Source organism: Notamacropus eugenii, chromosome 7 (genome assembly GCF_028372415.1).
Source record: "Notamacropus eugenii isolate mMacEug1 chromosome 7, mMacEug1.pri_v2, whole genome shotgun sequence".
NCBI lineage: Eukaryota > Metazoa > Chordata > Mammalia > Diprotodontia > Macropodidae > Notamacropus > Notamacropus eugenii.
This window is the reverse complement of record NC_092878.1, coordinates 114,577,912-114,600,991: the sequence shown is the minus strand read 5'-3', so window position 1 is coordinate 114,600,991 and position 23,080 is coordinate 114,577,912. Positions and strand designations below refer to the sequence as shown.

Here is a 23,080-nt window from a genome sequence, read left to right as displayed (position 1 = left end):
AATGGAGAAAATGAACTCACCTTGAAGATTTGTTAGTTTGTTGTTTTACAGTTTAAGTAAGGTGTTAAGTGAATCAAAGGCTAGAATCTTGCCAAGTACATATTTTAGACAAGAATCAAGATATGACTCAAAGCTTTAAAAATGAATGTTAAAAATTGTTTTTACAGGTAACTAGGAAATGAGATATATAGGCACTGGGGGATAGAAATCTATTTTGCCCTACTGGAAGAAAGAAGGGAAGGGAGAGAGGGGTGGAGATGATAGAAGGGAGGGCAGATTGGAAGAAAGGGTAATCAGAATACAAGCTGTCCTGAGGTGGGGGAAAGGGGAGATGGGGTGAAAATTTGAAATTCAAAATTCTGTGAAAATGAATGTTGAAAACTGAAGACAAATTTTAAAAAAGAATCAAGATGTGATGATGGAGGGAAGGCTATCTTGATTGTCCCCTATAGCATTATTGATCAATATTTGAATGGGAGAGACATATAATGAAAATGGTGTTTTATCCACTAAATTATAGTCTCTTATCTTCCAGACTGTGATTGTACCTGCTTACTTATTATCAAACCATTATTTACAGTAAACATGATGGGTATATTAAAAACAACAACAGGACCCGAAGTACTGCAGATGGGCAAAGACAGGTGTCCAGGCATCAATAAATTATTCAGACATTTTCTGAAAAAATTACTGAGAATGTTTTACTAAAGGCCTGCCAAATTAGTCTAAGCATGAAATTATTCATGTAAGAAAATCATTCATAAAGGAAATGCTGCGTGAAGAACCAGCAATTTTTTGTCTTTTTAGAAGAGTGGGCAGATCTTAAAAGAAATTAAGCCAAAACATTCCTTTTTTCACTTCTAGCAGAAGCTTATATATACTTATATATGTTATGTACATATTACACATGATATATATTTATATGTGTATGTATATAATATTTATTAGAAGCCTACTATGTGCCAGGCACTTTGCTAAGTACTAAGGATGCAAAAAGAAGCAAAAGACACATTTTTTTACTCAAGGAGTCTATAATCTACTGTGGGAGGGAACATGCAAGCAAATATATACAAAACAAGCTATATAAACAAGACATATTTTAAAAAAATCTATTTTAAATATAAATAGGAGAAACGGGAAATCATTAAGCCCCTCCTCAAGAGGAATTAAGAGGGTTTAGAAAAGGCTCCCTATAAAAGGTGGAATTTTAGTTAAGACTTAAAGAGAGCCAAGGAGAACAGTACTTGGAACATAGGTGTGAGAGAATATTCCAGGCACAGAGGACAGATTTTTTTTTAGCATTTACTCTATCAACCATCTATTTTCCTTTTTTCCAAAAATTACAGCTAGGTCTCTCTAATTTGGAAGCAGCTAAGTGACAAACTGAATAGAGTGCTGGGCCTAAAATCAGAAAGATTCATCTTCCTGAGTTCAAATCTGGGCTCAGACACTTATTTGTTGTGTGATCCTGGGCAAGTCACTTAACTCTTTCTTAATATCTTCATCTATAAAATGAGCCAGAGAAGGAAATGGTCTTGCCAAGAAAACTCCAACGGGTGTCATGACTGAATAACAACTCAATAACAAAACTCCCTAATCTTAAAAAAAGTAATAAAAAAAACTTCATTTGATTGAACCTACCATCCATTCAAGGCACAGTCCTTTATCTTGTTCCTTTAACAGTCAAATTTTAAGGAAAACAAAAACAAAAGCTACTTTCCTCTCCTTCTTCTCTCCCATGAACTTCTTAGTTTCTTGTGGGTTAGCTTCTAACCTTGCCACTCAACTGAAACTGCTTCTCTCAAGGTTTTTAGAGACCTCCTAATTTTAAAATCTGATGTCTTTCATATTCATCATCTGTCTTGACGTCTCTAAGCCAGGAGTGGATCCCTCTTCGTGAGATCTCTTTCTTCCCTTGGTTTTCCTGACCTGTTTACATGGTGGACAATTTTCTGGATCTTCTCCTATACCATTACTGATTATTTTTCTATGTCTATCCCCTGAATAAAATATAAGTTTCTTGAGGATGGAGGCCATTTTAAAATTGCTGTTGTACAACACTAGCATGCTGCTCTGCCCAAAGTAAATACTTGTTGCTGTTACTGTTGTGTTCGTCCTTTGTTGCTGAAGAAGACCATGCCATCAGAGAAATGATGACATGACTTGCACTTGACTTTGTTTTGAGTAAGGGAGGGCTGTGCAAGGTCACCAGCCTCACTTTCTCCTCCTGATCTGGATCCATCTGGATCCAGTGACCAGATATTCATTAGGATGACTGGAGATGGCCCAGGATGCAATGGGAGACCTTGGCCACTTTAGGCCAAGGTCTTGAGGTAAGGACCATTCAGTCAATAGGCCTTAAATAAGTACTTAATAAATGCTTGGATTAGATTGGAATGAATCCATGTTTTCATCGAAGGAGTTTTCTCACTGTTGATGCAGATTGTACTTTTGGTAAGTCATCTTCATGAATTACCATAGCCCCCATTAGCTCTAGGATCAATCTTTTTTACAATAAACTTCTATGGCTCCCCAACCTCCAGAATCAAGTATATGAAATATTCTATTTGTCTTGTGAAGCCCCTTTGTGGTTCCTTAAAGCTTTTCCATATTGGCAAAATGTGCCAAAATTTGAACTCCATTGGTATACCCTACAATCCAAGGTCACTTTTATTCCAAAATGAGACATCTGAAGAGGATTTAGGGAGGATTTTCCTGTTACATTGTGACATTCGTGGTGGAATAGTTAGAGTACTGAACTTGGAGCTGGAAAGACAGAAGCAAAATCCTACTTTAGAAATTTATCATTACTTGGAGCACGTGTGTTACAATTATAAGACACTTAACCACTTTCACTCTCAGTTTGACCATTTGTAAAATGAGGATACCAATATCTTCAGAACATACCTCATTTGACTATTTTTAGGATAAAATGCAAAACTCTTTGCAAAACTTAAAGAGATATAAAAGTGAAAATTATTATTATTGCCATTATTATCATTATTCCAAAGGAACTAATAGCAACTCATTGGAAACTCTTTTTATTTCAAGGGGAGATACTAAGCCAGGAATGGAAATGGCTGTTTTTGAGCAGCCTACTCAAGTGTGACTTTCTGGCTATTATTAATGATGCTATATCCACACCTACCAGTGATCATTTACGTTCTCAAATAACAAATGCAATTGTTCACAGGAATAGACTTACGTTAGGGCTTCTGAGTAATTATAATGAGGAGTAACTCCCAGAAACTTCTGCACTTCATCCATCACAGTAGCTGGGTCAGATCTCAACTGTTGCCCGTCAATAATCAGCAGCTAGGAAACACAAAATAGGCACTTTAAGAAAAATAAAAATCTCAATCAGCTGCTTCTCTTGCCGTGTCATTAGATGAAAATAAGTCAAAAGAAAGGGGATGTAAAAAGCCTAGGAAACCAGGTGTGCATGAAGTTTTTTAAACTTCTAGGGCTAGTATCTCTACCTAGGGGATTAAACTTGAAGACTTCATGTTGGGGCTAAATTAGAGGCTGACCAAAGTGTTAAGCAGAGAGAATTTCTTTTTTTCCTTCCTTCCTTCCTTCCTTCCTTCCTTCCTTCCTTCCTTCCTTCCTTCCTTCCTTCCTTCCTTCCTTCCTTCCTTCCTTCCTTCCTTCCTTTCCTTCCTTTCTTTCTTTCCTTCTTTCCTTCTTTCTTTCTCTGCCCCTCCATCTCACCCAGGCTACTAGTGAAGTAGCCGCTTATGGGTCCAACTCTGCTACTAATTTGTCCAGAAGCTTTATTCACTCCATTTCTGACCTTGTCACTTTGCTCCTCCATAGGCAACCTGATGGCCCCTCTCTGCTAGGATTTCACCATACTGCTTCCACACTTAGTGCTGACATTTAATTAGCTTCAATTATCCTGAATCTCAATCACCAAGCTCAAGGAAGCCACTAGCTTCGGTCTCCCTCAGTCACAGGGATTACAGGCATACACCACTCTACCTGGCTACTTTCCTAAATAATCCCAAAGCACTTGATTGTTGCCCTATAAAAGTTATTGTGAAGCTGCTTAATTACCAATATTCCTTCTTGATTTTGAAACAAATCATGTTTGATTGTATGGGTTTTGCCCATGAAGAGCAGGTACTTTCCAGGACAGCCTAATGAGGAAGACTAGAAACCTCCTTCTGAGAAGTGTTTCCAGAACTAGGGATCCTAGAATCCAATAGTTTATTTAGGCTACTCCTATCCTGAAGCCAAGGGGCTGATGAGAGGAATCCACCTACTTTTACCCTGATTGACACTTAGGATTTTAAAGTCCACACTAGTTGCAATATTAATTCAGTTTCCCTGCTGGTGAAAGAGACTTAATCACCATCATCTGGGCTGAAATATTTTGGTCTCAAGAAGCCTTTATACTCTTAAAATTAGTAATGACTTTCTCCCTCTAAGAGCTTTTGTTTATGTTGGTTATATCTTTCAATATTTTATTGTATCAGAAATTTTGAAAATCTTAAGATTATTATAACATAGTTTTGGCATCTTTCCCCTTTAAGAATCCTTGGACCACATTCTGAGAACAACTAATTTAGGGAAATGGTTAAAATGGTATTACCTGAGAAGTAGAAAAGTAAGTCAGCCATCTCTCTATGTGAACTGCATACCATCCAGGAGTCAGGCATCTCTTCTGTAGTGTTTTTAATTCAGATGGGGCCCAATGTCCTGTTGTAATAACTTCATAGAAATTAAACCTCAGGGCAGCTGGATCCTCATGAGATCGTTGGTGCTTGAACAAAAAAAAAAAGTTAACCACAAAGTGAGTTTCTGTAGCAGAGACATATATAATCTATAAGAGGACTCCAAGACTTCACATGGACACTGGAAATTTCAGGCTCACAAATATGGCATTAAGCCTAGGTGCCAATTGAAAATTTAGACCAGGACATATTTTACAATATTTTTACAGCATACACTAAACACTATGAGTGCAAGTAAGCTGGACAAGTTCAGGATTGTTTGCCTCTCTAAATGATGTTTCCATACAAAGCAAAGAAACAATTTGAATGTCAGAAATACCATTAGAGATCAAGCTAACAATGATGCTTGATACAATGAATTTAATAGAAGGAGATTGTAATGGGCATGATCAACAGCTTCCATGGCTGCCTTCAAGTATCAGCTAAAATTCTACCTTATTCAAGAATCCTTTACTAGCCCCCTTCCCCCTGAAATTACCTTCCATCTACCTTGCCCATATTTTGTGGTGTCTCTCAATAGAATATAAACTATTTGGAACTGTTGAACTACAAGGTTCATCCTCTCCTCCCCTCCCCTCCCCTCTCCTGTCCTCTCCTCTCCCCTCCCCTCTCATCTGTTCCCCTCTTCTCTCTCTCCTATTCTTTCCTTTTCCACATTCCCCACAGTTTAGAAGTGCCTCACACAAATGATTATTGACTTACTCTGTATTACCATGGAGTCAACTATAGCCATGACTTCTATTGGGGTGTACGCCCTCCCGCAATGGTTCTCGTGGAAGAGACTAGAAGGAGGGCAAGGGAGGAGAGAGGCAGGAGTGCAGAGTGACATGGGTGCTAGTACCTAGCTGTCACATATTTCAGAATACATGAAGATACTAGTTCCACTCCTCTTATTCTTTATAGCATCCAAGCCCAGTTCTAGTTACTAAAAGATACCCAAAAGGCAGTAAGGCAAGACTGTTTTGGGTAGACAGACAATTGTAGAGAGAAGTAAGCAGAAATGAAATGGCTAGAAATCATATTTTTATGTAAAGGGAGCTAGTTTACATTAGGGTGTCGGCAAGAATTTGCTAATTGTAAATCAAACACACCAGAGAAAATAAGAGAGCAGCCCCTTATCTAATAAAATTAGGAAAAATACAATGAGGGAAGGGGAGTCAAGGTAAGCAGGTAAGCTTACTATATACCTGGAGTTCTTAATCCATAGTTCATATATTCCTTGACTAAATAAGATTTCAGGAGCTCTCTCTCTCTCTCTCTCTCTCTCTCTCTTTCTGCATATGTGTTTATGTGTGTGATTTTCTTGGAAACTGAACATCTGATCAAGACAATCTAACCCTGAAAATGAAGAAGCAGGGAGAAAACTATTGGCATTTACTTGATAAGTCAGAAACCAGAGAAAATACTAGGCATGGTAAAAGAAGAGGAATATAAACGGAAAGATCCAATAATTTTCTAGAAGAAAATATTAAAACAGTAATAAAACTTGTGGTCTTACATATCTGTTATAAATATAAGTAGTATGACTAACATACAAATTGAATTGGAGATTCAAGGAGGTAAATTTGTTTGCCAAGGCATCGTTGAGGTTTGGGGTGATATTACTCCTAGCTGGTACAGGAGGACATATTTTAAAAAGGACGTAGTAGGTAAAGTCACATGGCAAAGAAATCCATAAATGAGAAGCAAGAAGCATGATGGAGACCATTTGGGTGAGGGCCAATAGAATGACGAGAAAAAGTAATTTTGTCAGAGAGTATATTACAGATCTCCCAGAGAGCAAGAGGAAAGAGGTTTTAGGCATTGACATACTGGAGAGGATACAGGGGAAAGGTAACTAAAATTGTCAGAGGCTGGAAATTGTCATACAAGCATTGCTTAAAGGAACTGGGAATGGTAAGCTAGGAGAAGAGAAAGTTGGGGATGCTGGTGGTGGTGGTGGAAAATGTTACTTGTAGGGAGTAACCTAAGGAATTTAAAATATTAGGAAATACACTGTGGAGCTTAGTTGAGAACAGGTATGTTTCTCTCTGTTACCAATCAATCTCAGAAGGAAAAATAGAGATTTAGGAAGGGGAGAAGATTTTGATCTCCCTCTCCACATACAGGTCACTTCCTTAAATTTTTGTAGGGCTGTCAGGTGGAAAATCCAGGCATATTCTGATTGGTTCTGGGGCAAAATTATGAGGAATATATGGAACTTTCAAACAGGTGGATTTTGAGTTGATGCAAGAAAATGAATCTGAACAATAGAGCTGTTCACAAGTTGAAAGGACTGACTTAAGAGATAGTGAGTAACTCATCACTGGAAATCCTCAAGTATTGACAACGTTTTAAAGATGCTGTGAAAGGAATTCTTATTCAGATATGCATTTTGACCAAAGACTTAAGTAGGGTTTTGAGTCCAACCTCACATTCTACGTAAGAGTAAAGTGAGAGGCAGAAGCTAGGTGATTGTTCAGGATCGCAGATGGCAAATAGTTGAAGTGGAATTCAAACTTAGGTCTTCCTAATTCTATGGACAGCTTGGTGGCTCAGTGAATAGAGTGCCACCCCTGGAGTCAGGAGGACCTGAGTTCTAATTCAGAATCAGACTAGTTGTTTGGCTCTGGGCAAGTCATTTCACCCTATTTTACCCCTCAGTTTCCTCATCTATAAAATGAGCTGGAGAGGGAAATGACAAACCACTCCAGGATCTTTACCAAGAAAATCCCAAATGAGATCATGAAGAGTCAGACATGATTGAAATGATGAAGCAAAGCTAGAACTTAGTGATTCTAAGTGCATTAAGATCAGTCTACTACTTCTTGCTGTGTCTAAGGTTTTGGAGTTGGAAAACCTCGTTTTGAGTGCCAGATACTCTCCCTTATTATCTGAGTGACCTTGGGCAAGTTGCTTTATTTTTATGAGTCTCAATTTCCTCATCTTTAAAATGACGGGTTGAACTAGATGACCTCTAAGGTTGTTTCCAGCACTCAATCTGTGATCCTATTTCTGATGTTTCTTCCAATTCTGAGATCCTGTAGTTCTAATATGTGGTGCTGGTATGGCTGGTATGGCTTTGAGCTCCTCACCTCAAACCATCAACCAGCCTAGACATGAAAAGTATTTTATTTGAATGTGAAAATGGCTAATAGAATAGTTAGACACAAAGCAGATACAAAAGGAAGTAAAGGAATATGGATAGATTGATACTACACAGTGTAATTAGGATGGGTCAAGTAGTGGAAGAGATGTTGAGTTGACAGATTTAGATTTTCTGTCTGACATTTTCTCTCTATTAGTGCAGTATTTGCAGACTACTTTGTATGATACTAGGTACTTTGGGTGTGTACACACACACACTATATATATGTATATATACATATATATATATATATATATATATATATAAAATGTGTGTATGGTTTGGACCTATGATTTTATTCATGAAGGAACTCCTTGGTGTTCAAGATCTATCACTTAAAATTTTAGTGAATTTCCTGGAGCAATGAGATGTTAAGGAGCTTGTCCATGTTTATGTAACTAACACATGTAAGTGACAAGATTTAAGTTCAGTTCGTTCTGACTCAAAAGTCAGCTCTCTATGCTATTATATCATACCACCTCTTCATACAACACATACAGTCAGCCCAAAGTTGGAAGTGACAGATGACCAAGTCAGTACAAACACATATCAATAAAACATAAGCATGTAGCTTTATGTTTGTTCAAAAATTTTCAATTTTCTCCCACCTGGAGTGATAAACTGGAAATAATTTAAAATATTTGAAAGATGGTCAAGGTACAAATACTTACAGAGGACTCACTCTATGAGATATACCGAAAACAGAATGAAACATTTGTTTTATATTGCTCTGAATAAATTTAACATAAACTTTAAAAAAATTTTTCTTTCATAAAAATGAATCAGGAAATTAGCATGTCAAGATGATAATAGCTAGCATTATATCCCTTGAAGGTTTGCACATAATAATCCTGTGACATAGTGCGATTATTATCCTCCCTTGCAAATAAAGAAAATGAGGCAGAAAGAAATAAGTGATTTGTCTAGGTTCGTGCAGTTAATAAGCACCTGAAGCAAGATTTGGACACTGATTTTCCTAACTCCAAGCCTCTACCCTATCCACCATGCCATCTACTTGCTCCTTTTAAAGAGAAGTGAAATAACAAAAGACAGTAGTGTAAAAGAACTATACCTTTATAACACCCCACTCATTATAAAGATGTGTGCCAGTATTTACAACAGCAGTGGATGTCCATAAGGGCCTGCTCTAGGAGTCTTACTGAACAAGTAGCAAATTTGCACTATTTACGGAGCAGAAAGGAATGGGGCTTTATAAGTGGGGGCTGCATAATTTTAAAATGTGGAGCTACTATAGCATTCTGGCACTGAAGGCTATTATCAGTTTAAAATATCTCCTTCAAAACATTCTCATTCAGGCTTTTCACCTAAAGAAGCATCCTACACACATGAATTTATTTCACTCAAATAGCTGTTTGGGAAAAGAAGATTGCCTTACTGCTTCCACTCTCTAAGAAAGAGTGCTACCTTTTGGATGAAAGCATCCAGAATTCTTTCCTGTAGGTTTGACGTCAAACCTGTTTTCCTGTGGTTTGGGAGCTCACAGGCTCAAAGATTACTGTGCTTATCTTGCTTTGCAACATGAGAGCCCATATGGTTAGAAAGGTACACTGTGATGTCCTCCATGCTCTTCAAAGGGCTTTCATTGTGGCAGGTGATCCAGGAAATCCTGCAGATGCCTGCCAAAGATGCTAAGAAATGACATGTGGCCAGCTCAGTTCATGAGGGCTATTTATCAAGTTTGGGGATTATCCATGTTCCTTTAATCTTTCCCTTTGGGTTGCTGTGCAGATTTCGAGAAGCACATGGTGGTCCCTTAACATCTTCACCAAAGAACTAGGGTCTGAGAAACACTAGCATTTTTTTTCTATGGGCTAGATGGCTCCAGGAGAAAAGGGCTTTGGGAAAGAGATTTAAACTATTGACCGTAAGGGGTGGGGGTTCTACATTTTCTATTCACGATGGGCTAATTTGACTTTTATGAGAACCCATAATTGATAAGTAGTCTTTCTTTTTGGCACTGATAGCAGACGAACCAAGTTTTGTTTAGTTTTTGCCTTTTTTTTTTTTTAATGCGGTGAATCAGTTTTTGGTCATTTACAAATGTGGCAGTGAGATTCCAATTTTGTTGTTGTTTTTGGTGAGGAAACTCTTTCTTCTATCAATGCAGACCAGTATCTGCTTTGCCACATCTAGTCTCAGAACTGCTTGTAGATGTTGAGAAGTTAAGTTACTTGTCTAGGGTCACACAACTAGTATAAAGGCAGGATCTGAACTCAGTTCTTCCAGATTCTAGTGCTAGTTCTAATATGTCTTAATGCTGCTGAAGCAGATGGATAGGGATTAGATGGACCTATGGTTTCACTGGTATAAGGGATGTCCTGGGGTAGAAATTCACTCTACCAATGCAACTTGGCACATTTTCAGCAATCTCTAGTTTTACAAGAGAGTTGCTTAGAACCTTGAAAAGTCAAATTCTGGCCAAGTCATACTGTCCAATGTATCAGATGCCAAACCTGGACCTTTTCCAGATGCCAAACCCATGCCTTCATGGCTTCTGTGTCAGCCCTCTTTTCCCTTGCTAACAACTGAAGAAAGTAAAATTTTCAAAATGCACCTTTCTATTATCGCACAGTCGTGTAGATTGTTGCATTATTACTAGTTATCATTAATTAATAATAGCAATTACTATTATTCTTTAGCTTCCTGTGTGGAACGGTATCAGAAATGTTAGGAAGATTCCCTAGCTCTAGACTACCTCCCAACTGTCTTACTGATAACTGAAATTCTACTGGAATGCTTTATTTGGCTTGAGCTTTTATCCCCTGTTAAAATGCAAATTTATCCCAAAGTGGTAACATTTTGAGTTTATCTGTGACTAGTACCTTAGTATAAATAAGAGCCAGCATTATCTGGAAAGTCATTGGCCCTGCAGGCAGAAGACTTTGGTTTGAGTTGGGCATTTACCGTTTAATTAATCTGTGACCCCAAGGGCAAATCCCCTACTTCCCTTGACGTTAGTCTCTTTACCAATAAAATGGGAGTGATAGTTATAGCTGCCTACTTCACAGGGCAATATGGGTAAAGCACCTTTTAAACTGGACAATACTGTAGGGAGCTTCTATAAGGATAACTGGATCTGTCTGGAGGGGGGATTGGGAGAAGCTAACTAAATTAAAAGGGACAGAAGAGAGGAAAAGATGAGGTAATGGTAACCCATCCTGCATATGCCTGTGGGTGGTGGTTAATAATATAGAGATTCCTAATCCAGCTTTGGAGCATAGCCTACCCATTCCCTTGATGGGCCACACACTGAGTATGGAATACAGCTGTACAGAATAATTACATTATGAAGCATTCAACTGTGTCCCTAGAGCCAAGACCAGAGTGGGGGATGAGAATTAACAATATGGTTGAATGAGGCTTCTTAAAAGCCAAATATAATGCCAAATTAAAAATGAAAAGTTATATTTTACCATGAAATTCCTATATGGATAGCCATCAGTTGAACTAAAATAATATCTTGAATTTGTATGATTAACATTTTTCGAAGTATTTCCATATATTTGATCTATACAACTGTATTTTAAGGTTGTCATAAAAGGCAACAAAAATGGATGTTATCTTTACTTTTAGATTTGCTGGTTTCTTTCAAAACTCTGTTTTCCTGTACCTCTCAGATGATTGACTTTCCCTCTAAAATTGTCTTGAACTTTATTACATATTTTACATCCACAGATTTGGGTGCATGTTGTCTCTCTCAATAGAATATAAGTTCCAGAGGGGCAGAAACTGCTCATTTTTATCTTGGCATCGACATTATTTAGTGCAGTGGTTAGCACATAGTAGGTGCTTATTAAATTTTTCTTGGTTGATTATTAGCATTTAATAGATGAGAGCACTGAAGCATGAAGAAAGTTAAATGACTTAGCTAAGTTTTCATGATTAGTAATGGAACTGAAACTTGTATACAGATTCCCTGATTCCTCACAGTTGTTCCACTATAATAATACTGGTCATACAATTTCACAACAAAAATAACTTCAGGTTTATCTTCCACCCCTTTCTGACAACATGTATTTAGATCCTTTCTTAAAAACAAAAGGTACTCCTAATATGCATCTTTTTCTTATAGGCCTTCATATATTTTTATAAGAAGATGAAGAAAACCTTCCAGTTCTCTAATTCAAGTCCCTTATGTCAGAGAATCCTTCAGGCATCTTAGACTTGGAGAAGTGAGTTGACTTGACATTGATTATTTAACTAAAAGGGAGCAGAATGAAGATTCAAACTGTATAATCAGTAAAATGTGTGTACTCATATTTTAAGGAAAACTTGAGGACAATTGCTGTGAGGTTTGTCTTCTATCTTCCTCATTTCCTATCACTCAGATGTCTTCTGCCATGATCTCTTCCCTCATCCCTGGCTGTCTGGCATGATGAAATGGTCTTACTCCTTACCAAGACTACCTTTCTACCTGTTCAAGTGTTCCCATTCCATGCCATCTCCTCCAACAGAATACCTCCTCTGTCATTCCCATTTTCACATATTTTCAATGTTCTCCTGTCTACTGGCTCATTTCCTACTGCCTACAAACATGTCCATGTTTCCCATGTCCTGAAAAGACATTTGACCCTTCCATCCCCACTAACTGTCATCCTATATCTCTTTTCTTTGTAGGTAAACTCTTTGAAAAAGCCATTTACAGCAGGTGCTTCCACTTTCTCTCCTCTTATTCCCTTCTTGACCCCTTACAATACAGCTTCTTACCTTATCATTCCACTGAAACTGGTCTTGTCAATGACCTTCTAATTTCCAAATTCAGTGACCTTTTCTCAGTCCTCCTTCTTAACTTCTCTTCAGCCTTTGATGCTACTGAAAATCTTTCTCTTGATTCTCTCTTCTGTCTTGGATTTTGGGAACACTACTCTTTCCTGGTTCTCCTATTAGTTATCTGGCCACTCCTTGCTATACTTGCTGGATCCTCATCCAGATCCCTTTAAACATACCTGTTCCTCAGGGTTTTGTCCTAGGCCCTTTTCTCTTCTTTCTCTACATTACTGCATTTGGTGATCTTATCAGCTCCAATGGCTCAATTTGCCATCTCTATGCCAATAGTTCTCAAATCTATCTATCCTACCCCAAACCCTCTGCTGACTTCCAGTCTCACATCTCCAACTTCTTTTCATGCATCTCATACTGAATGTCCAGAGACACTCACCTCAATACATCCAAAGCCAAATTTAGAATCTTTCCCCTTAAGCTTTTCCCCTCCTCTGACCTTCCTTATTACTATAGAGTATATACACCATTCTCCCAGTCCCTAAAGCTCACAACCTAAAGTCATCTGGGACTCCTCATTATCCCATCTGTTGCCAAGACATGTTGATTTCACCTCTGCAACATCTTTCATGGAGCCTTTCCCAACTTCTTAATTCCAGTCCCTTCCCTCTGTTAATTTATGGTGTATAAAGCTTTTCGTATATATTTATTTGTATATTGCCTCTCCCATTAGATTTTAAGTTCCTTGAGTGCAGGGACTTTCTTTTGCCTATTTTTGTAACTCTAGCACTTGGCACAATGCCTGAAACACTTGTTTAATACACATTTATCCATTATTGATTGATCACTATTTTTAATTGCTTTTGTTTTACATAACACTCAGTGAATCTTAACTGTAATCATTCTATCTTTAGAGTCTTAGAAAATTTGAATACCTGATACCAGGAATATGCTCTGTCAGAGGGATCAATGAGAATGGTGATGATCTTGGCTTTGGGAACCAGAGATGCAGCTCTTCTGGGAGCTTCCTCTGAATGGAAGTAGTTGGCACTCTTCTCAAATAGAAAATCATTGGTAATATTGGAGGGGATGGGGAAAAAATCCATATACCTGGAGGAGGGATGAGACAAAGAGCAGAAGTCAGAATATAAACTCTCTCTCACATTTTCTCTGTAAAAGTTCCAAGCCCTTTGATTTTCAAGTTCAAATTTTGCATAGGACCAAGTTTTCATCATTTGAGGCTAATCTTTAACTCAGCAGTATTCCTCGAATGTAAAGGAATAATGTTCAAAGCAGTCTAGTGATTCATTTCATAGGGAAAAATACTCTTGGCCCATGAGTCAGTGTTATCAAAAGCTAAATCAAGAAAACTAGGCTTATTATGGTTTTTAAAAATGAACTTTCCTCAGAAGGCATTTTTAAACTGCAAAACTATATGTGTGAATTTGAATGTAAAACTTCCTAAATTAAGATGAACATATTCTTGTAAGAAAGATGTGGAAGTCAAAATAGCAATAAAATACTAAAGAGATTAGAGTGTCGTTTTCTTTTTTTTAACTTCTGCATAATTTGTACTATGTAAAGCAATGTGGACACATTACCGTCTATCTAAAGTAATTAAGGAAATATTTCCTGCTGTTTGGATCCCATGGAGCCTCTGTAGGTTTCCTCTTCCATATGCCATATAAATGTTCTTCTCTGTTAAGATTACGGAGTTAGTATGCTCTGAGGTTACCCGGTGCAGTGCCTGAATTACATTTGAAATCTTCATAACTGCTCCTCACATCTGCAATCCCCAGGTGTTCCAGGAATAAATATAAAGGGAACCATGCTGAATCCATCTAAGGTTCATTTCTTCCTTGGACACTAGCCATTGTGTTTGGCAAATGCCAAGAGAAGTGGAGCCTTCGCTATGTCCCTGCCCCAAATTTGGTCCTCAAATTGGGCTCAGACACAAGAGAAAGCCACTCTTTTCTTATCTCTGGGTCACCTGTGGTGGTGCCAGTGTTTTCTAGTGGTTATCCAAGAGCCAGAAAGAATCACATTATCATGGTACAGAGTAAGGGCATTATGCACATTTGAGAATGTCCAGCCTTGTTCTGACATCCTTGTTTCTAAGCCAGTCCTGACCATGTCCACTGATGGGAATTTAATTAGGGAATTAGGCTCCTGTGTGATGTTAACTCACTGAAGCATGGCTTATAAGTATATGTATCCAAGGAAATTCCCACAGAGTACTCCCTTATTTATTGAGGAATTGGGGGAATCATGTCAATTTATACTTAGAATGACTGGAATCAAAATAATAAAATAGAAGAAACTTCAGGAGATCAGTGACAGCATCAGGTACATTCTGTTACACTCCAGAAGAAAATATGCGTGTCAAAGCGTTTTTGGCGTTATCAGTTTGCACAATTTGATGCATCAACTACTATTTCTCTTAAGCTATGTATACAACTAGTAATGATGTATTTTTGTCAACATTCTGTTGTGATATGATGTTGAATATCACTGTATTTTAATGTAACATATACAGTGCACATGGTTAATAAATATATATATCTTACAACATATATTTTAAAAAATTCATATCATCTGAGTTTCTCCAAACATCAACAGGAATGTAAATGAGAAAATTGACTATACTTTCAGCCAAAAATTTTTTTCTAGACATGATCAAATAACATGCTTTAGAAAATTTAAATGACCTTATTAAATATTCTGATGAGGAGCTCCAGCGCATTCTTTATTCAATCATAATATTTTACTAGAAAAATATTATCATTATTGTACTGTCCAAATAAAATTATGGGCAACACTGATTAAATGTCTCATCATTATGAATTAATTTCTAATTCATTGTGATAGCACTGAGCATAACAAATTCATCTGGTAATTATGCAGATGTCCTGCATACATCTATAATTGCTCCATTGTGATTTAGCGTGTTAATAATATACATTCTTTCTTCTTATCCTTCTTACCAGTCAATTCCCTTCTGATAGTTGTTTCCATTAAAGAACTGAACTTCTTCAAATGTTTTTGGACTGGGGAGATTGCTGATGATGGAAGGATGCATAAGTAGAAATAAATAAAGTGCAGTTGTCCCTACGGCAAAGAAGAGGATAAAGGATTATGGAACATAAACATTGAAGAAAGGAGATGCCTCAGCTTTTACTTAAAGCGGTACCTATCAAAAGAAAAAGGGGGAAAAGCATTAAGCAAACCAATTCTCCCCAGTGTCTAAATGATTTCCCGGAGAGGTTTAGCATTCTTAAAGTAACAAAATATTCGATTATAATTTGTTGGACTCGAACAACAATGATGTGACTTTGTTATTGATTTAACATGATTATGACTAATTTATTATCAAAGAACAGCAAAAAATATTAATTCTTAAAATAAAGCGGAGAGAGAAAGAAGGGGAGAGAAAGGGAGAAAGTGAGAGAGAGAAAGTGTGTGTGTATGTGTGAAAGAGAGAAGAGAGAGAGACACAGAGACAAAGAGATAGAGAGAGACAGAGACAGAGAGACAGAGAGAGAGAGAGACAGAGAGAGAGAAGAGAGAGAGACAGAAACAGAGAGAGAGAGAGAGAGAGAGAGAGAGAAGAGAGAGAGACAGAAACAGAGAGAGAGAGAGAGAGAGAGAGAAGAGAGAGAGACAGAAACAGAGAGAGAGAGAGAGAGAGAGAGAGAGAGAGAGAGAGAGAGAGAGAGAGAGAGAGAGAGAGAGAGAGAGAGTTTTTGTCTTCATGGTTGCTGCTCAATTCTTCCAGTTGTTTCAACTTTTTCATGACCCCATTTGGGGTTGTCTTTAGGCAAGTAAAAAACAACTGATTTCCCTCATCTCCCAAAGGTCTAGGCATGGATGCTCCATCATTTTAGACAACAGTGTATTCTTATATTTCAACACCCTGCTGAACCAGAAGGTCTAAATGGAGCTATTATTTTTAATTTATTTTTTCACAAATCTTGACTTGTGATGCCATCATCATAGAGAACTCCCAAAGTAGAAATTCACGTCAACTCCTTCCAACAATGAATATCAACAACTTCTGTTATTAGTCCCATTTCACAATTGTTTTAGAATGTCAGTTCTACAACTGATCTATCTTGACTGGTAAATAGGAGAGCGAAAATTTCTCTGTTGTTGAATCATTTCAGTCGTGTCTAATTCTTTGTGACACACTTTGGGGTTTTCTTGGCAAATACAAACAAACAAAAAAACTGGATTTTCTTGCCATTTCCTTTTTCAGAGGAGGAAACTGAGTTAAGTGACTTGCCCAGGTTCACACAGCTAGTTGATGTCTGAGATTGGATTTGAACTCAGGCTTTCTTGACTCTAGATGTGGTGGTACCCTAGCTACCAAGCCATCTAGCTAGCCAGGAACCTGCCCTAGCTTACTACTTTTGCCTAGCTCCAAACAAGCTCATGCTTTACATCCATCTGGCCATTCACCTGGGTCATCTTGCCAACTGCCCTGAAACTAGGTATGTCCTCCTCCTCCAATTTCTTCTCCTCTTCCCTAGTTTTCCACCTCTTACTACAAGGTTAGTAATCAAACCAATACCTGGTGCATTTGAACCCTGTGGCTTTATCCTATTCCTGTCTCTTTCCAGTTTGACCACATCCCCCTGTATGTGTTGTATCCTTGTACTGAAATAGAAGCTCTCTGACAACGAGGATAAGGGCAAGGATAGACAAAGTCTTTCTCTTTTGTACTAAGATTCTCCATATTTATCATAGTACCTGTCACATGCTAAGCACTTAAGAAATGGTTTTTCATTCACTTATTCGTTCATTCATTTACTCATTCATTCATTCACTCAGTCTACATCTAAAAGATGTTATTAGGGAAACAGAAATCAGGGAAATTAACTTAGGCCCTTATTTTGGATCAAGTTTGGTGCTACTGTAAGAAAGGAACTCAGGGAAGAGGAGGAAAAACCCAATATACTGCCCTCAGATATGTTTATACCCCAGTTATACATCTCTGCTTCTAAATCTCTATCTAATCTCTGTCTAGGCTATAATTTTATGCTAGAGGCAACTTTCCATGCATAATTTGCTTCACCAGTGCAGATCTTCAACTTAAGTGCAATTTCTAGTCTTGGAGAGTTGTGTAGAGAGAATTGCCACTGATAAATTGAGTGAGCTGCCCAAAGCCACAGCCAGGTATGTTTCAGGGGTAGAACTTGAACTCAAGTCTTTCTGTCTCTGAGGCTAGCTTTCTATCACTTTCACACCTTGCCACTTATATATTGCATTTGTGTAAATATAGAAGCACTCCTAAGGTACCCACTAGATAAGTGGTATAGCAGATAAAGCTCTGTGCCTGGAGTGAGGAAGACCTGAGTTCAAATCCAGTCTTAGAAATGTATAAACAGCATGATCCCTGGCAAGACATTTAACCTCCGTCTGTCCTAATTTCTTCAGCTATAAAATGGGGATAATAATAGCATCAAAATCTCAGGGTTGTTGGGAGGATTAAATGATATAATATTTATAAAATGTTTAGCTTAGTACCTGGCACATAGTAGGTGCTTAATACATTCTTGTTTCCTTTCTGTCCTTCCTCTCCTCCATTTGCTGCACATTCTACACATTTCATTTTCTTTGTGCCTTTCTTTCTTCTTTAGGATCTCCACTGAGTTCATTTTGACAAATGCTCCCATATGCAACATGAGGGAGTGGGAAGGCATACAATACACCATGTCCCATGGCCATGATCTCTGTGGATCTACCTTTGGTTCTACCTGAGTCCAAACAAAGATTTGTTTGTTATAGTAAGTTATATATGTATATATACACACACATATATACATATGTATATAGAGACAGAGATGTATATGTATATATGTGCATGTATATACATATGTATATATTTGCACATGTGTGTATATGTATATATATGTTTGTAATATGTGTATGTGTGGGAAAACAGAGTTCATGACAAATTCATCTCAGTAAAGGTTAGAAGGAAAGTGTAGCATGGAAATCAGAAGTTACTCAGGATTCAATCTTCGAGCTGCTAGGGAATAGAGAGGTTGAATAGCTTGCCAAAGATCACACAGCCAATGTGGTGTCAAAGACTAGAGGTGAACTGTTGTTATTCTGATGGAGGCCTCCTCTCAGTAGTATTGTAGATAGAGCTGGAAGGGAACGTAGAGACCAGCCAGGCCAACTCTTCATTTTCTAGTGGAGGAAACTGAAGCCCAGGGAGTTAGAGTGATTTTCTCAAGGTCACCTAGGTGGCACAGGATGGCAGAGGGTATTTTCAGATCTTCTGACTCCAAACCCTCTGCTTTTCTCACGGTTTCATTCGGGGCTCATACTTTATCAGCTGAAATGTATTTGTACCATTGCTTTATCTCAGTCCTTTTAGAAGTCAGACGCCTTCTATTTAGATAAAATTGAAAATTGAAATCTGGTCTGTGATGATGGAACATAAACTTCAAGCTGGAAAGGGTCTTTGAGGTTATCTAATACAAACCCCTCTTTTTGTGGTTTAAGAAACTGAGATCTTGTCTAGATTTGTGGAATCTCCCCCACAAAATGATAAATGATGCAGCCCTTTGCTTCTCCCTCCCTCCCTTTTGCTCTATCTCTCTGTTTCTCTCTTCTCAGTCTCTCCTCTTTCTGTCTCTGTCTTTGTTTCTGTCTGTTTCTCTCTCTCTCTCTCTCTCTCTCTCTCTCTCTCTCTCTTCCCTCTTCCTCTCTTACCTCCACCACCCTTCTTTTTGACTCCTGCTCTTGTTGTAAGGGAAAAAAGGGAAATAAAGATGATATAAAAACAAAATATATCAATAAAATATTTAAAAAAGAAGTTTAAATGTTTTCAAGGGTTGTTAGGACCCCAGTACTGGAATCCTTTTCCCTGCTATCTGACTGGGTTATGAGTTGTTAACCTGGGATCCACAGACAGATTTCAGGAGGTCCATGACCTTAGATGGGAAAAAAGCACCCTTACTTCTATGTAGTTAGTTTCCGTTGTAATCTCTGTACTGTATTTTATGCATTTAAAAATGTCATTTTAAGAATGGGTCTATAAGTTTCACTAGACTGCCAAGAAGATCTCTCTCTCTCTCTCTGTCTCTCTCTCTGTCACACACACACACACACACACACACACACACTCTGTCTCTCTCTCTCTTTCTCTCTCTCTCTCTCTCTCTCTCTCTCTCTCTCACTCTCTCTCTTTCTCTCTCTCATGCATTCACACATACTATTGGACTAGGATATCAAAGGGTTAGCAGCTTCAATACTAGAAGTATTAGTCTAGCTACCTTCTTCTGCTTCCTTCTTGTTACCCATATATCCCCTTTAGCTTTCTGCTCTATCTACCTATGTCAACCTTGGTGCATTGGGAAGGTCAGAAGTGAAGACATGTAAAAGCTGATGCCTTTCATTACTACCTCAGGGTGCTACTAAATTAAATCATTTGGGATTCATTTAATAGATGACATTTGCACTAAAGGAAGCTGGTCTTCCTGTAATCAGACTTGATTGGGTACAATTGTGCCATCTCCTATGGAATGTCACCATTCTCCTGGTGGGCATGGCCATTGGTGTCAGTGGAAATTATCTGAGATTAGAGGAGGAAGAGGCTACAGAAGAGACTTCAGTTTAAACTATCAGATTCAAAAGGGCTTTAGACACTTTCATATTTCTCCTCTTATGATAGCATCATTATCTGAACCCTGAAATAATTTATTCTTATAGAATATATAAACACTGGCTTTATTTTTCAAAAATTATTTTTTTAGCAATATTTCTGATTTCACTGGTACAAGGAATCCTGGTGAGAAACCTCCTTCTACCAAAGCAAATTTACCCTTGCTTTGCAATATGTATCTTGAGAGAGTTGTCCAAGCCAACAGAGCGTTAAGTGACTTAGCCAGGCTCCTATAGAGTATGACTTGGGCAGAAAGGTATTAAATTCTTATTAGAATGTAAGCTCTTTGTACAGGAATCCCTTCATTTATTGTATCACTGTGCTTGGAACATAGATGGTACTTAATGAAAGTGTATGGATTCAGTGTTCCTATCTGCTTCTCTTTGTCATCTCATTTTTTTTTTTTTTAAAGTGAACGTCAAAGACTTATGTTGTGTTGGTAAGACCTTTGACTTATGTTAGGAGTCCTTTCCAAATTTTAATGTCATGACTCTGTGGCAGTCTCACCTTGGGGTCTCCCTCAGGTCCTAGGGACTTTTCAACATGGAATATTCATCTAAAATTCCAGCCCCCTACTCTTATTGATGAGTTTCTCTAGGGGGCTTCATTTTGGAGAGGACTCCAGGCTAGCCAACTTTCCTGGTCCTCCTGGGTGTGCTGCTGACTTTCTGGACCATACCTCCACTTGGATACATCTTCTCAATCCCTTGTCAGCTTCCTAGTAGGTATTATCTTCTCCCATTATAATGTAAGCTTTTTGAAGGCAGGAACTCTCTTCCCCCCCCCCCCATTATTTGTGTTATTTCTCAATATATTATCTGGCCCATAGGGGGTACTTAATAAATGCTTCTTGTTCTACCTTGCATTTGTTAGGTGGCATCACGTTATAATGAATAGAGTGCTGGACCTGGCATCAGAAAGACCTGAGTTTAAATCCATTAACCATGTGGCCCTTGGCAAGTCATTTAATTAGTCTTGCCCTCAGTTTCCTCTTCTGTAAAATGAATGGGTCACAATCACCTCTAAAGTCTCGTCTAATTATCAATCGGTGATCCTATGATAAATAATAGATGTACTTTCTTTCCCCTATGTAGAAGTAAGCAAGCAGGGAAAAGTTTTTTCCATCCTGTAATTCTGTAGCAGGCAATAATAACAACAACGAAGTATATTCCATGACAAATGGTACAGAGTCTATTTTAAAATTAAATTTTCAGCACTTCTCTACAACTTAAGCATTTTTAAAAATATATTTAGTAGTCTTGTCTCAGAGCTCGAGTTGAAAATGACTTAGGAAAGTAAGTATATTTTAAACAAAAAAAATGGAGTATTTCTGAAACTACCTAGCTTTTTTCTTACACACACACACACACACACACACACACACACACACACACACATCTCAAAAAACATGGTGTCAATCCATGTTATATTAGGGCAGGGAAATTTCAGCAATTGATTTCTAATAACCTGGAAAATTTCCCCCAAACCCTTAAAATGATCTACCTTTACATAGCACCAAAACCTTTGAATGGGTCATGTTTATTTTTTATGATTATTTGTATCATGCTACAGTTTGTGAACTCACTGATAAATCAGAATGCTTCTATTCAAATCTAGTGAATTCCAAACACATCAAGACAATAAAAACCTTAATTAATCAGTACATGAGCAAAGAGTATAAAACTGTCACATACTGAAGAAAGTATAAAATACTCTAATTGAAAGTGTCATCTCATCCATGAACTACTTTAACTCTGTTTTACCACATCCTTATACCATGTGCCTTTAGTGACTGAGGAAGTACAAAGAAAATATTTCTGTGCCCAGTGGTACTGGAGACAGTAAGTTTAAATGTGCCATTGAGTTTAAAACACTTCATCCTTGGTCCCCAGGAACAGCAACCAAATATATTAAACAATATGTTCTCCTGCTATTATGGTTGAAATAGTGGCGTTTGTCCTTGGTCAATCTCAGTAGAAACTACCATACAAAGAAGCGTACCATCCTTCTCTGGGCCACTTCCTTATCCCCAGCTTCTAAAAGTATTATGTGCTTAATCAATTTTTGTTGAATGATCGCTAGTAGGATAGAGGGATGTCCATAACAAATGAAATAAGAATTCTCAAAAAGTCTTCAAGAAGGGCTTTTTTTCTATGCTGAGTATGACTCAAGTCAGTTTCTTGGTAGTTTAGATTCCATGTTGGAATCAAAAGAGATACTGTAAAATCATTCAATAGTTAACAAAAAGAGATTTATTTAGCAGTAGCAGGAGAAGGATATTCAACAAGGATAGGCATTGAGGATACCTTGGGTTGATTCAGCTGAAGAAACTGGTTTTACAATAAATATTAAAATAAAAAAGAAATGTAAATTAAAACAATTCTGAGGTAATATGTGTCGGAAATGACAAATGCTGGAGGAGATATAGAAAAATAGACATGTTAATGAATTGTTGATGTAGTTGTGAACTGGTCCAACCATTTTGGAGAAGACTTTGGAACTGTGATCAAAGAATACAAAACTGTGCATCCCCTTTGGTCCAGTAATACCATTTACTAGGTCTGTATTCCAAAGAGATCAAAGAAAGATGAAAAGGATCCATATGTACAAAATTATTTATGACAGCTGTTTTTTGTTGTGGCAAAGAATGAGAATTTGAGGAAAAGGTTATCAATTGGGGAATGACTGAACAACTTGTGGTATGTGATTAAGAGGGAACACTATTATCTTAATGGCAAGGGCCATAGTTTCAAAAAACCTAGGAAGAACTAAATGCAAAATTAAATAAACAGAGCCAGGAGA

The 23,080-nt window shown here is 37.7% G+C and overlaps 1 protein-coding gene across 2 annotated transcripts in view; it reads right to left on the bottom strand.

The window, feature by feature from the left end:
* LOC140514133 (bifunctional heparan sulfate N-deacetylase/N-sulfotransferase 4) overlaps positions 1-23,080 on the bottom strand; it is a 397,643-nt gene that overhangs the window by 13,092 nt on the left and 361,471 nt on the right. For both annotated transcript variants that reach the window (XM_072624210.1, XM_072624211.1), the window contains exons 9-12: positions 15,588-15,711; positions 13,539-13,713; positions 4,595-4,765; positions 3,206-3,315 (exon numbers count right to left, since the gene is read on the bottom strand). In XM_072624210.1, coding sequence (XP_072480311.1) covers positions 3,206-3,315; positions 4,595-4,765; positions 13,539-13,713; positions 15,588-15,711 — 580 coding nt within the window. The remainder of the gene's footprint in view (positions 1-3,205; positions 3,316-4,594; positions 4,766-13,538; positions 13,714-15,587; positions 15,712-23,080) is intronic.